Source organism: Lactuca sativa, chromosome 3, assembly GCF_002870075.4.
Source record: "Lactuca sativa cultivar Salinas chromosome 3, Lsat_Salinas_v11, whole genome shotgun sequence".
Lineage (NCBI taxonomy): Eukaryota > Viridiplantae > Streptophyta > Magnoliopsida > Asterales > Asteraceae > Lactuca > Lactuca sativa.
In genome coordinates, this window is record NC_056625.2 from 279,990,039 (window position 1) to 280,006,620 (window position 16,582).

At 34.8% G+C, this 16,582-nt stretch overlaps 1 protein-coding gene across 1 annotated transcript; it reads right to left on the reverse strand.

Annotated features, from left to right (window-relative positions):
- Positions 1 to 340: 340 nt before the first annotated feature.
- LOC111877372 (protein ARABIDILLO 1) lies at positions 341 to 11,014 on the reverse strand. The gene is made up of 12 exons (XM_023873899.3): positions 8,978 to 11,014; positions 8,707 to 8,865; positions 8,526 to 8,606; positions 8,161 to 8,292; positions 7,297 to 7,424; positions 6,822 to 6,909; positions 6,311 to 6,405; positions 5,974 to 6,037; positions 4,598 to 4,773; positions 2,691 to 2,912; positions 1,882 to 1,966; positions 341 to 805 (listed from the first exon to the last, which is right to left on the reverse strand). Exons 1-12 carry the CDS (start codon positions 10,358 to 10,360, stop codon positions 629 to 631), a joined length of 2,790 nt encoding a protein of 929 aa, XP_023729667.1. The 5' UTR covers positions 10,361 to 11,014; the 3' UTR covers positions 341 to 628.
- Between the last annotated feature and the right edge of the window lie 5,568 nt (positions 11,015 to 16,582).

Below are 16,582 nucleotides of genomic sequence, written 5' to 3' on the forward strand. Positions count from 1 at the left end.
ATGTAATTAGAAAATATTTTTTAATATACAACTTTAAAATAAGAAAGAAAGAAGCATATTTATTGCAATTTAATATAATATATATGATATTTAATACTTTATATATATAAGTATGACTTTAATTTTAAAAATTGAAACAAATCAAAAATTTACAAATGGATAATATTTATTTCAAAAATACCACATAATGACAAGTGTCAGAACTCATGAGAGATTAACATGTGGCAAAAAAAACTTTCATTTATTATGAAGGATATTATGAAGGATCTATCTAAAACCGATGGTATTAAAAGCAGGCCTACAAAACTAAGCAAATTGATTAAAAAAATATTAAAAAAAAAAAAAAAAAGAAGATTAAGTTATTAAGTACAAAATCAAAGAAAAGTCATACAAACTGACTCTGACTCGACTCGACTAAACTCAACTCAATGAGTTGTGGTCCATAAAATCTACAACCAAGAAGCATAGCCATCAAAGGACACATGGTCCATGTAGTTTGAGAGAAAGGGGGGGAGTTATAAGCATATATATATAAATATATGATATGATATGATATGATATGATATATTTTGACTTTATTACTGACTGACACTATCTAATTTAAGTCTTCACTAACTTAAGTTTTTCTCTAAGCTGCTGAATCTATCTGGTGATGCTCAAGGTTTCTGAGCACAATTCTTGCAAAGATTTTGGCTTCTAATGGAGCCGAAGCCGCAGCGGCTGCAGCCCTCAGGACCCGCGGTGCACCCGAGACTTGCAACAGGTTCACGTGGTGCGGTGCGTGCCGCCCACCAGGAACAGTGAACTGTAAATTTCAAATTTTGGAATAAGTTAAGGCCAATAAATAGCAATGTACTTTTGTTTCTTTTCTATTTTTGTTTTTGTTTTGTATTAAGACATTGTACTTTAATAAAATTAAGCAATGTGTAAAGAAAGAAGGGTTAATTGCATAAAAGACGTATTTTGGGGTTTTTTTTGGATTAAACCTTAATTTTATTTTTTGCTTGGAAAAGATTTTGTATTTTTTTCATTTTTTTTTTCCGAGAAAGACGTCAACTTTGTTTTGTTTCCGAAAAAAACCCTCGGCTTCTAAATGCTTCCAAATAAACCCTCTAACTTTTTTTGTTTTCTTGAAAAAAACCCTCACGTTTTACATTTTTTTTTTTTTGGAAAAAATAACTAAAAGGGCCGGATCGGAAAAAAAATGAAAAAATACAAGGGATTTTTCAGGCAAATAAATAAATTTGAGGTTTAATCTGGAAAAAACACAAAATATAACGTCTTTTATGAGATTAACCTTTTTTTTTGGAAAAAATGACTAAAAGGACCAGATTGGAAAAAATGAAAAAATACAAGGGATTTTTCAGGCAAAAAAAAATTGAGGTTTAATCTAGAAAAAAAAAAAAAATATAAGGGTTTTTATGAGATTAACAGTATAAAGAAAGAGGGCTAGATGTAATAAATAGCAACCTTAGTTATGATCATATGAGAATGATAATTATTGTGTGAATGTAAGAACGATTCTTGAAAAAAAATCAATGATTCTTATTGATTCTTGAGTATTTAATACCTTCCTTGTGATTTTCATAAGAAATTAAGAACCATTGATTCTTTTGATCTAACATTTGAGAATCGTTCTTACATTCACACAATAATTGTGATTCTCAAAATAACTTATAATCCATAGCAACATATTTTTATTTATTAGAGTAAGATTACTGCATTCTACTTTCATTTCTTTCTATTGCATCATTGAACTTTGAAATTTTTTCTTATAAAAAGTTTAAGAAATAATTGGGTATATTTTTTAAAGTATAATGTTGTAATAGGAAGAAATGAAAGTATGGTGCTATGATAAACAATTTGATAGATTTTTTTTACCTGAAGAAGTGCAAATGCAGCACATGCTTTGAGCACAGGGGATTGGTTGCGTAACATGGATACAAAACGTCCGATTTCGGCTCCGCTGAGGATAGTAATAGAATATGTTAAATGTAAACCAGGGGTATTTTGGACATTTCAGCCCAAGTGTCCAACCTTTCCATTTGTTTTTTCAGGCCTATTGTTTGGCTTTTTCATGAAAAAGAAAACACTTGAATAATATTGAAGTGTATGCATCGAATGTAACATAAAAATTCTTACTGGTAAAGTAGTAAGGGATAATTTAGTCACGTTCGGTTAAGGAGGGTAATTTAGTCATTTCTGCTAGTCAGAGGTAATTTAGAGTTTAGGACTAAAATGCCCTTCATTACCTGAACTTCAAAGTAGGCCTAAATTAATTATAATTCCCTTCACTAACAAGAACATCATATTTAGTATTTCCAACACGAAAATCACATTGATTAGGGGCATATTGGTCAAGCTAAGGCCATACAAAGCCTCCCACAAGGTTTTTAGGCCTAAAGTGACTAAAATGCCCTTGACCAACAGAAACTTCATCATATTATTATAGCAGTGGATCTATAGCATGAAGATTCAATTTGTCACTTTAGAACCTATCCAAGTTTTTCAATCGTCTTTTACGCCTCAAATGACTAAAATGTCCTTCGCTAAATAGAAACTTCACATTATATGCAGTGGATAACATGGTAGTTCCATTTGGATACTATTGATGCAAGTCTATATATTGATGCACATACATACATACAACAGAAATGACTAAAATGCCCTTGTATGAAAAGAGAGAATACCTGCATCGTAGATGACCGGCTTCAAGAATACGAGCAGACTCTATAACTTGTGCCAAAGGGGCAGGAGCAGAAGATAAGGCAGCAGCAGAAAAGGCTTGTGGATCAGCAAATGTGAGCACAAAAGTTTCAATGTGCTTCAATGCCATTCTCCTTGCCCTTTCTAAACCAACACTCTTTGAACCACCTTCTGCTGAACTCCCCACAAGGGCATATTCGTCCATTCTGTACAAAAACATTAACAAAACAATATAAGGTGGTGTTATGTATGTTGTAATCGAAGAGGGAATGGAATGTGATTCCTTTTCCTAGGCTGACTTTCATTCCATGGGTGAGAGGAGAGATGATCTTTTTTCATTCCTTGAGAGATGACGTATAGTTCTTTTTTTAACTATTTGATATACATTTAATATATATATTTTAGATGAAATAATAAACTACAACAATTTATTTAGCTATATAAATGTTTGAATGACTCGTTCCATTCCTTCTAGCCAACCAAACATGTCAATGGAATGTGATGATTATCCATTACCTCGCTCATTCCATTACCTTGTTCATTTCACTCCTTTGTGATTCCATTCCATCATACCAAACAAAACCTAAGGGTGTTTGGTGGTATGGAATGGAAACACACATGAACAGAATGAGTCATTACATTCCATGATCATGTTTGGTTGTCTTTTTGGAATGTAGTGAATTTTCAACAACAAAGGGTAGAGAGATTGCCTCCATAGATGACATTTGGAATATGAAACATTAAACCATATGGGGAATGAAAAATAGCAGAAAGCCGATACTAGCAATAAAGTTGAGAATAAAGAAAGGAAAAAGAGTAAAAAGGTAAATATTGTATGAAAAGCACAAAAAGTGAAAAGGAAACTAGGACCTATACTACTAGGTACTCCTCTACTACTAAATCCACTACTTTTATTTAACTTTAATCTATATATTATTTAATTATAAAACCATGAAATTATTTATAAAAAATGTCATTAAAAGTTAAATAAAAAATATGTTATATTGCAATTTTTCATTCAATCCCATGATGAAATGGAAACAAAAAACACTTCATGGCCAAGGAATGAAAAATAACAAAATAGGAGGCACGTTCTTTCAAAAATGTTGTAGGCAAAACAAACAACTTTTTTTTATTCTATGCATTATTTATAAATTAATGAACTTTTTATTTATAATCATAAATAAATAAATATAATAAAAAGCTAATTAAAAACCAAATAAGATTATCATGAAAATATATTTTCTAGTTAATTTAAAGAAAGAGATTGTAATTCAACTTAAATAGTGAATTACTTTTAAAAGATATTTTGTCACTAAAAAATACATAAATAAAAGGGATAATGACTTAATAAGGTAACATAGTTTAAATTGTGTACATATTTAGTCACTTACGTTTATTTTTGTACACATTTAATCATTTATGTTTTTTTGTACATATTTAGTCACTTATGTTTTATTTTATACACATATGACCATTACGTTTAATGGTCAAAAAACATACATGACTAAACGTGTACAAAAAAAACATAAATGACTAAATATGTACAAAAATAAACCTAAGTGACTAAATATGTACATAATCTAAACTATGTTACCTTTTTAGAGCATTGTCCCTAAATAAAATCGGGTTATATACCACAATTTTTCTTTCAATTCCACAATGAAATGAAAATAAATAAATAAATAAAAACAACTTCTGGCTAAGGAATGAAAATTAACAAAATGGAAGAAATCACATTCCTTCTCTGATTCCATCAAACAAAAAAACTACCTAAACCAATTCAACTTCTTCAAAGAAACTCAAAATACAAAACTCGGTAGCAATTGAATAAAAAACACGACAAAAGTAATCAAGAAATTTATAAAAATAATTCCATTTGAAGATTTACCTGCCATCAAACATGTATGCCAAAGCTAAAGCAGCCATGAAACGTGCCATTTTTGATAAAGATGAAGAACAAAGATGAATCAAAGCAGGAACACCTCCATCTTCCACTATACGAAGAGCATTTCCTGGATTGAAAGCAAGATTCCAAAGAGCTCCAGCAGCAGTTTCATGAACATCCTGATATCATACCAAAAAAAAAAAATTTAAATCCAGTTTGTAATCGGAAATTTAGATCCTAAATAAGATTCTACTTTCATTTCTTTCTATTACAAGTTTACAACATTGTAGAAAGCAATTTGCAGTGGTATAATTGAGTAGATTTTACAAAGTACAATGTCTTAATAACAAAAAGAATGAAAGTAGTTAAAGTGCAATGTTATAATTGCATAGATTTTTTTAAATACAATGTCTTGATAAGAAAAAGATTGAAAACACAAATTTGGGAGTAGAAAGAAATTAAAGTGGAATGCTAATCATGCTATAACATAAAGTTAATGAAATTTCATTGGTACTTATTGCATTTTAGTCATTTACTTTATTTGTTATTTCAATCATTAGTAATAAATAAATCAATTAGTCTTTTAAAAAATACAAAGCAATTTGCGTGATACAATCGGGTACATTTTTCAAAGTGCAATAATGTCTTGATAGAAAAAAAATGAATGTACAACGCCATAATTCATAAAGAAAAATGTCTTAATAAGGAAAAGATTGAAAAATACAATGTTGTGAAAGAAAGAAATCAAAGTAGGACGTTATGATAAACAAACAAATAGAAGTACATTGCAATTTATTGCATTTAGTCCTTTCTTTTATTTGTTATTTCATTCCTTAGTAACAAATAAATCGATGAGTCTTTCATTTATGTTGCTCATGCATATGATGAAACTTCACAAATGTAGGAGAAAGTAACTAATGTGACATATATGTTCGATAAAAAAATGACTTCAACATTAAAAGTTTTAAATGTGGACCTTTTTCTCAAAATAATCTAAAAGTGTGCATCTTAGGGCAGACACCCGAGAAACTAGTAAGGTAAGGTTACCCCTTTATGATTAGAAGATAGTCCATTTTAGTCCCTTAAACAATCTCTTGGCAAAATGCAAGAAAAAAGATGCATAGAAAGACTCTCGCTTAGGTAAAACAATGTGACTTTCTTAACACGTATGAAAAGGGCTAAATGAAAGAAATAATAATGTACTTTTAATTCTTTTCTTATTAGGACATTATAATTTGAAAAATCTACCCAATTGTAGTGAAAATCGATTTGTATTTGTTAGATTTTTCAAAGTACAATGATGTAATAGGAAGAAAAATGATAAAAAGCATAACTATGAAATGTTTTTATAGAAACTAGAAAGAGAAAGAGTTACTCACTTCAGTCTGAGACCTTGCTAGGGCTATGAGTGGTGCAACGCCCCCTTCACGTCCAATTGCAATACTAATAAAGATGAAATAACCACAAAATGAGTTCAAATAGGAAAAAAAAAAGTAAAAAAATAAATATCGTATATGATTTATTGGATTTATTGTTTTGTAGGTATACAATTTTGGAGATTGTATAGAAAGGGTGCATCTTAATTGATTATGTTACTATACTTGTGTTGGATGGAAAAGGGTATTTAGGTAATAGCTTTAAAGAAAAAAAAAAAGCCACATGCTTTAATTGAAGGGCATTTATGGAAAAGAAAGAAGACATAATCTTTGCATTTACCTATTGGCTTCTGAAACCGACAATCCCCATAGAGCTCCAGCTGCTCTTTCTTGAAGACTTGGAGAGGCGTTTGAACACGAGTGTGCAAGAGCAACCTTAACAATCACATGTAAAAGAAAAAAAAAAACTTAATGTACGTATTTTATATTCAAAAAACACTAAACCCTACGTATACGAAAATTTAGGGTTCATGAGCAAGAAGCCATGATCCCTAAATTTGATCAAGTTTGATCAAGCAAAGATGTTACATAACATAAAAGATCAAATGATATGTTGTAATTTGAACCCTAAAGCACACAATTTCGAAGCTCAAAAAGGCAAAAAAAAGATCTTGATTTTTATGTCTCTTTTATGGATGTTATTTGTTAATAAAAACTTTTTGGTTGATAGTGATATAAGGTCTTGCGATAAATATAGCAATTTATCAAATAAATGTGACGAATGATTTCAAAAAAAAATTCCTTTTATGACATTTTTTCAGTCAAATGAGTTAATGTGACAGGTGTCATACCAAGGCTTCAACACCACCAGCTAATGCAATCCCTTCTCGGTTTCTGTCATCAAATGATAAATTCCACAATGCACCTGCTGCTTCTTGCCTATTGAAGCACAAATTAAGTTTTTTTATATAACAAATATACTTCTAAAAGGGCAATTGTTTCCCAATCTAGTATTAAAAAAAAGGTGAAAAGCAAGAAATAGCAATGTTGTTACACATATGTGTATTATGGCATCCTAATTTCATTGTACTTTGAGGACTCTACCCAATTATAGCAGTGTACTTTCAACTTCTTTTTTTCTTTTTGTATAATAGAAATGAAAATTGCTTTGTATTTGTATGACATTGCTATAAAAGGGCACATCTTTATGAGTATAATCTTGTAGAAAGTAATGAAAGTAGGATGCTAGAATAAACAAAGCACATTGCTATTTTCTTGCATTTAACCAAAAAAAAGTAATAAAATAAAATAATGAAATTCAAATACCTAACAGTATCATGTTGAGAACGAATAAGTAGAACAAGTGCTTCAAGAGCACCTGCTTCTTGTCCCACTGCAGCATTGTTGGTGTTGCTATCTCCATGAGCTGCTAAATTAGCCAATGCACGAGCCGCCTACAACAATAATTACAAAATAAGAAATTGCATATGAAGTTTGAATATTTTTGTCAAATTCTTGATTCACAGAATGTTTTGGAAGGAATTGGAATCTGTTAAAAGATTTGGAATCTGTAGGAATTGAATTCTGTTACGTGTTTGTAGGCATAAATGGAATGGAATTCGTGAGAGGGAAGAGGGAAGGCCGATGAAATGAGATTCTAATGTTAAAAGGGTATTTGAGTCTTTTTTCAAACAAGGTGAAGTGAACAAGCTGGGATGTAAAATTTAATGGATTTTGGAATGAAATGTTGAAATCCATCATCAAAGGATTTTGTGAATTCGAACAGAAAATTCCATCCAAATCCCGCAAATCAAAGACAGGATCGGAATGGAAGTGGAAGGAATTGGAATCTGTTAAAGGAATTGGAATCTGAAGGATTTGAATTCTGTCACACGTTTGGTTGGCAGGAAACGGAATGGAATTCGTGCGTGAGAAGCGGGAAAGAAAATTGACATGTGAGAGGTTTTTACTTGTGAGAGTCTAGGGTTAGAAGGGTATTTGAGTCTTTTTTCAAACATGGTGGAAAAACTGTCGATTGAATTCTGTGAGTTTTTAAGTTGAAACGCCTGCAATCCAAAAGATCCCTCAAACCAAAGATATGATCGGAATGAAATTGAATTCCAATTCCGGCCAAATCCTGCCTTTTTAGTGTACCTTTAAATGGTATTTTATATTTAATTATTTTATTACCTGTTCTTGTACACCCTCATGCTTGCATTTTCGAGCAAGTGTTACCAAAGCATTAATTCCACCAACCGTTGCCACTTCCATGCTACACTTATCATCAGCTGCCAAATTAGCAAGTGCTCCAGCTGCCCTTTCCTAAAAATCAACAAAATCTTTTTTTTAAATAATAAGAAGAAGAAATGAACATCATGCAAAAGTTAGATATAGAAATTTCCTTACACGATATACGTATGGATTCCTTTACTTTTTTAGTTATACCCTATTCATCTTTTCTACTTTCAAGAAACAACATTGTAGTTTCATTGATTTGTTTATTACAACATTGTGCTTTAAAAAATTTACATTTTTTAACATATGACATCACATACCAGAACTCCATCACCACCTCTAGGCCATTTAAAGATCAAATCCACTAAAGCTTTTATGCCACCAGCTTCTGCAATAGCTCCCTGAAACAAAATTATTCACATTAATAAGATATGAAATTAAAAAATAAAAAAAAAGTCAAAGGTTTGACATTTGACAAACAAATATAATAAAAAAAACAACCTTGTGTTCTTCCCCAACAGATAGATTCCAAAGCCCTCCAGCTGCCTCTTCTGCCACCAGTCTGTTCATAGATCTTGCTAAGCCTGCAAGAATGGTGATGCCGCCACCTGCCGCCACTGCTTTTGCAAAAGCAGGATTCACTGAAAGATTTGCTATCGCCTACAAAATATATAATTAAATGTTAAACTTTTATGTTCTGAGTACAATCAACTTATCAAAAAGACTACGTTTTTATTTCAAGAAAACATGAAAAAGAGTTTAAAGATTCAACCTTTGTGGCTTCAGATTGAAGACCCTCTTTCCAAGATCTTGCAAGCCCTAAAAGAAGCTGAATTCCACCACCTTTCATCACTGCTTCAGCTCTCCCCACATCAACATTAGCATTTTCATCATCAATCACCACAAAAGTTGCAAGCCCAGTTGCAGCTCTTTCTTGCACATCTTCTTGAAAACTTTGCATCAAATTAAGCAAAAGATCCGCCCCTTGAGTGAGCCAAAACTGATCCAAACCATGAGGGTTACTTTCGGCAATTCGCAAAAGTGAATGTGAAAGAATCCACTCAACCCAACTCATAATCTCATCCAAATTCTCATCTTTTTTCTTCGATTCACTTCTCCAATCCATGAAAATCTCACGTTCACGATCTTTAGCATTTGGAAACATCAATGACAATTCTTTGAAAGTATCATTAAAAAAAGTAAGCAACATTTTCCCTTCACAATTTGTTTTTGTGAAAACCGTTGTGTCTTCTTCCAAAGAAGGACAATTAAACGCGCACAACACTTTTAAACCTTTTAGAGGCAAAAAGAACCTCACGATAATGTTTCTTGACACATCAGTTCTAGAAACATCTAGACCTTTCAAATTCGGAAGCTTACTCCAATTTTCACCAACCAAATCCCACTTTATATTAGTGGTCCCCGCAACCGAAAGAAACCGAACTGAATTCACCTTCCCTAACGCCACCTCATCAATCTTTAAACAGTCAATAAACCCGATGTCAGTCAAATTCGGGCAGTGGGCAGCTAATGCATTTATAGCTTCTCCATTCACATCCCGGATGCCCGAAAGCCTAAGCTTACGTAACTTCGGGCAGCAAAAAGCTATGGCAATAATCGCATCACTGCTGACCCTTTCGCAGAAATCGGGCCCCAGTTGGAGGCTTTCTAGAAGCTTGTGTCTGGCCACAATCACTGCTAGGGTCGAATCGGTCAATTTCCTACAGTAGTCTCCGCTTAATTCTATTAAATTTTTGGCCCTGAGATTGATTAAGGAATCAGCATTGTCAGCACCACGAAACCGGAGTTTTTCAAGATTTGCACATCGGGAAGCTAATGAATTCATTATCCCCCAATCACATTTGTGGGCCCGGAGATCTAATGATTGCCATAAACATGAAGAAGATCCGAGTGATCTCCAGCTTTTGCAGGTTGATGAAAGATTTGCTCGATCTCTGTAGTTCAAATGGGTGAAGAGTTGGAGCACAGTGTCATCGGGTAAACGGGTCCAATCAACAAATCCATCTTCGTTTAGTTTCAGATAATCTGCATCCTCGGTTTCGGGGTTAGTTGATAAATCCAATTTTTGGGCTCCTTTAGCACACTTTCGTCTAACCCTGCGATTCATTTCTGAAATCCCCAAAGAACCAAACATGAAAAGAGACAAGAAGCCGAAGAAAACCACCCAAAAGGGGGGGAAACAGAGGGGAACACTAAAGATTGCGTCTTTTTGAAGTTCAAAACAACGTTTTGGTAACAACAACAAAGCCCTTTGTGTAATCGGGTATGGATCAGAGAAAACACCCAAAATTGGACCTTACAATCATCGATAATCTAGATACAACAGGGGCGCCCAATTATGAGCATTGATCGACCTTAAAGGGGGGATTAGCTAACGAATTAAGGAATGCCCTTTGATTAACATCAAGAACCCTACAATCGAAGTTACGGAAGTGCACGACAGAAAGGCGGAAACAGTAGGACATACAATTAAGCAGATTTCACATCAAACAAACAACATCAAAATCCCCCAACATCAAATTTGCAATAACATTGAGTAAAATCGGTGAATTCCGCAAACCTGATGAGGATTTCAATTGAAAACCTCTAATTGGCAACACCCATCAAGAAATCCATTGCCTTTTAAGCAAATTGATTTCAAGAGGCTGGAATGGCGACCACAGAGAGAGGTTTTAGAGAGAGAAATAGCGGTGCAAGGAGAGAAAGAAGGTCTAGAGGGAGAAGAGAAGGGGACAATGTGAGCAAGGGTCGGAGAGAATTCAGGTACTTATTTGTATCAAAGATGAGAAAGAAGAAGCAAAAGCCCAAACCCACAAGGGCTTATGTAGTTTCATGTGTTTGTGGGTGCCCAAGTGAAAATCTTGAGCATTACATAGAATATTCATTGATTTATTTCAAACCTTCTTCAATGTCAAGTGACTGGAGTATCATTTGTTAGATTTTCTTTCAATGCAAATTCATTTTCTTGCTTGGTTTAGTTTTCTAAATGGGTTTTTTTTGGGGAAGTAATTTCTTTGTTATCAATATAAGATTTTGAAATTTGTTGTTTCTATTACCAGACAATTATAATCATGTAATCGAACCGCGGTTACTAGATCGGTATAACCATATAATCGATCGGCATTTACAAAGTGTATTGTGAATATTGTGTTTTCGAAGTGAGATATCATGTTATTGGTCATCTCTAAATGTCTGATAATAAGATGATTTTATACGGTCTTGAAACGAGAAACAGAGATCCGATTAATCGGAATGTTTTACCAATTATCTTATCAAAAGGGCATATAATATATTCAATCTTATCTTAATATGAATCATTTCATTTTATGTTAGTAATTATAAATCAATACTTCTAAGGGAGGACAGAATCGTAATGGGATGGAGTTGAGCGGGTTTGACGAGGGAGGAGAAGAGGAATCGGCGGGAGGAGAGCAAAAGAGAAAGAGAGGGGTGTTGCGGGTTCAAGAAACCGTTGGAGGTTGGAAGCAAAGAAAAAATGGGGATACTCCATCATTGTGTAATAAGTGAGTATTTCTACAAGAATGGTATAGCCAAAATATTCTTCTAATATGCAGTAGGATCGACCAAGTCATCGTCTACAGAAATAGTCAGAGTTAGGCCTTTAAATGGAATTCATGAGATGGCGGTGATTATGTGGGGAAATGAACAATGAATCTTGTTTCGATGTAATGCATAAACATTTTAATCGTTATATATCAACATTGGGTAACATAAATGTTATGACAAATAATTATTAAGGGATACAACCTACTCTCTTTTGTACATTTTTTAGTTTATTTATGAATACAAAAAATGGTATATGCAGATGATGAATAGAGGAACTTAATATGATTATATAAGGAATTTGTGCCTATATACGCAATTAGGAAAAATCGAGATGATGGATGTGAGATTTATTATGCACTGTGTTTTTTTAATAATATATTTAGATATATGATTGTGTATGATTTTAGTTTGAAATTTTGAATTCCCGCTTAACATGCTACATCAAATCGGACAATGAGTGAAGACTTTTGTATCATCAAAACGCCAACGTGATAGCTCCACGTACCCTTACACGCCAGATATTTTTTTGAAAGTGTCTTTATCAAGACTATCGTGTAATTAAAATAGTCACGTGACATGCATATGTGACGTGTATGTGAACTATTCCCAAAATTTTAATTATTAATGGAGATTCTTAATATCCTAAAAATGGTTAGTATTAACATAGCAGTTAGCATTCTAGGTCTTAACTATGAGTTTGGCTATGTAATGATGCTTTTTTCGTGTTCTTCTGTCCGATGGAAATAAAACAATGAGCCAACTAAGAAAAAAGTCATTATCCTTGGAACCATAGTTGGTTCTCTTGATGACAAGAAGGAAAAGTCATGGATCGAGGTGGGGAACTTACTTAATTTGTTGAATTTTGACCAAAGATGTCAAACATGAGTAACTTTCTACTAATTATTGACATTAACCTCATAAATTATGATTTCAGTAAATCAATCATATAGATATCGGATACAGTTAACCATTTTTAGTGTGTTATATAAATAGATATGCCATATTAATTTTATATAATGTTTAATTAACCTCATAGATGTTAATTACTTATCTAGCTATGTGAAAGCTATTTTTTGTTTTCTTCTAGCAATGAAAGAAAAACAATAAGCCAACTATGAAAATAGTAATTGTCCTTAGAACGATAGTTGTTTTCTCTTGATGACAAGAACGGAATGTCACATATAGAGGTCGAGGAATTTACTTGATTTTTGAATTTTTATACTTAGTCATTCATCCAAGACACATAAAACGACCAAGCATGTCAAACATTATCAACTTTCTACTAATTATTAACATCATCTTCATAGATTATGAATTTTATGAAATTAATAAATGGATATTGCATATAGTTAACCATGTTTAGCATGCATTACAAACAAATATGTTGTACCATCTATCTGACCTTAAGCATATCTATAGCGTTGAATATATGGGAAGTTCGAATTTAAACGTTAACTTTATGGCACAATGTAACGTACCAAAACTCACGATAAAAATTTTCATTTTTAATTAAAGTAAAATCATTGTTTCCAACCAAAACCCAAGTCATAAAAAACCAATGTCAAGTACAAATACCACAACACAAACATATAACAGCATGCATACTAGGCCCACAACCATCGGACTGGATTACTATTAAGCCCACAACATGAGTCTGACTTGCCTTTATAGCCCATAGCTCATGTCTGGATTGCTCTCGAGCCCACATTATAAGTCTGGCATGCCTATCCGGCCCACAACTTATGTTTGGCTTGCTCCCACGTTTATTGGCTTCTGCACAGGGCAATATTGCCTTAGCCTAACCACATTATATTGACATATGCAACAAATAAACATATAACCAGTAAGCAACTAACCATATAGATCTAACAGATCACTACAGCATATCAACATCCTATGTACCTGTAAAACCCCGTTTATTTATTAAATAAATAGATAAAATTTATGAAAGAGTAGTAGCCCTGAAATCCATATTATTTAATGAGATGTTGGTATTGGGAGCCAAATGTTATAATTTTAGAAGTTGGGGGTTAAAAGTGTAAGCTCTGGATTTAATTTGAAAATGATTTCAGAAGTCAGGGTGTGTTTGGTAATTACTGGACTTAGATTGAAAGAATTTTGAAATGTTGAGGGTTAAATGATAACTTATGGGACGTGAATTGTTAAGAATCTATAATGTTGGGGGCTATGTTGTAACTTATAGACCTAAGTTGAGAAGAAATTGAGAAGGAGGGACTAAAAGTAAATTTTGGGCTTAAGTTGGAATTGGACGGGGTCATAACCCGTCACCCTTCTTCTTGGCATCCATTTAAAAGCATGGCTTCAAACAACCCTAACCCTAAGGACCCTGTGTACAGCCGTCACTCCCATACCCCCCTTATGCCTCCCACCGGTTGCCGCCTCCTTCCTCCACTTCCAGCGCCGCACCACCTCTGTGGAAGTCGGAAACCACCGAGAAGCCGTCGAACCATCAAGCTGCCGACGAGGATGAAAGGTCACTACTCCAGACGCCGACGAAGACACGAGAAGACGCCTCCTTCTCCAGCCGCGATGTTGTCGTTGTGGCTCACCACCGTTGTCAGCCACGACCTGCTGCCGTCATCTCAGTCCGATGGCGATGTGGCGGTTGTTTCCGTTGAAGGTTTGGCCGCCGATGAGCGACCTCAGTCCTGTGCCGCCACTGCTAGGCTATTCCGTCAAGATTGTGCCGGTTCCAATCGCTCCTCCCTCGGTGTTGGTTCAGACCGTCGTCATTGCCGCCAACCTTGCTGCCACCACCACCATGAGCCGTCAGGTGATGGCCGGAGTATATTTTGATATTTGTTGTGGGTGTGACTGTTTTGGGTGGTTGGAAATCCAAGGTTGCCACCATGGATGGGTGTGTTTTCTTTAATGTGTGTGTGTGTGTGATTTCGGATCTTGAGTTGTAATTGTAACATGAATGGTATAATGAAAAGAAATTGAAAACCACCACCGTTAGGTGGTGGGTGCCGCCACCGACCGCCGTGTCGGGTGGCGGTGCGCTTTGCCTCTTGTGATAGACTCGGTTGGGGATGCTAGAAACCCTAATAGGCCTTGTTAGCCTAATGGGCCCAATGAAGCCAAATGGGCTTAGTGAAAACCCTAATGAGTCTAATGGACTCTAATTGACCCAATAAAACCCTAATGGGCTCAATGATATTCTAGTGGGCTTGATAGGCCCAATAAAGCCCTAAATAACCTAAAAGTCCAACAAATTAATAATGGGCTAGTATTTGTGTTGGAAAACCCTAATGCCAATAAATCTTAATTTGGGGAATTAAGCGGGACACACAGGAATTATTTAATAACTTGGAATATTAAATAATAATCATTGGCGAAAATTAATCTAAGCAATATTGGACTTAATGGATTAAGTTCTTAATGGATTAAGTCCTTAATGGGTTAAGTAGGAAACTTAACCCTAATCATCATTTTATGTGAAACCCTAATTTCACTTGGGTTTATTGTTGGGCCTTTCTATTGGGCCTTGATGATTTGTGTTATTAAATGGGCTATCCAAGATCAAGCATGTGGTCTAGAGTAATTTAATGGGCCTAGGTTAAGGCTCATGTAAGGGGGCTTGGGCCCAATTTGGAAAATTGGGCCATAGATGGGTCATAGTTTGGGCCTTAATGATTATATGATGTTGGGCCTTAGAATGAGACCATGTATGGGCCTAGGCCTAATTTGGAAAATTGGGCCATGTGTTGGGCTTTGATTCCTAATTGTCTTTGGGCCTACGGATTGGGCCTTGGGTTTGATTAAGCCAAGCTTGGGGTAATGTAATTATCCAAAGTAAGTGTTTATGGTTATGTAGTGGACCCAATTATTAATTGGGTGATGTTTTGATATTGACAGATCGGGAATTTGTCATCCAGCAGCTGGGGTTGAGTCTGCGGGACTTCAGCAGTGTGGGATTGTGTCTACGGGACTTCAGCAGTGTGAGGTGAGTTACCTTCCAGTAACGGTGGGTCTACGGCCACAATGCTGGCCCACCAGTAGGAATTGCATGATAGATGATTGTCTTTGTGATATTTATCTAGGGTTGCTACTACCTGTGATATGTTATTATGCTAGTATGATATGATGCTATGTGCTAGTGACAGTAGGGGGAGATAGTCCCCCCAGATCACCGGTCGATAGGGCCGAAGGGGTGGTCATGCCCAGCCATGCTAGATAGATTATGTGATATATGTGTTATGTGGTAGTAGTAGGGGGTGAAACAGTCCCCAGTATCCGGTCGAGAGGACCGAAGGGGAGACCAGCACCCAGATATGCTAGTCAGTATCCGGTCGAGAGGACCAAATGGGAGGCCAGATCCCAGGTATACTGGTCAGTATCCGGTCGAGAGTACCGAAGGGGAGGCCAGCTCCCAAATATACTAGTCAGTATCCGGTCGAGAGGACCGAAGGGGTAGGTCGGGCACCCAGATATGCCTGACAGTATATGTATGTTATATGATTGTGTGGTATGTGGTATGATGGGGGAACTCACTAAGCTTCGTGCTTACGGTTTTCAGTTTTGGTTTCAGGTACTTCGTGTTTAAAGGAAAGGAGTTGGCTTGATCGCAGCGCATCACACTATGGTTTTCCGCACATGAGATCTTTGGGATTACACTATGATATTATTTTATGATAACACGTTTGATTATTTCTACCTTGGTTTTGACATGACATGATATTACAGATGTTTTATTACACTGTTGGTTTTATAATGACGTATTTAAAAATGAAATTTTTGGCCTGTATTTTTGGGACGTTACAGTACC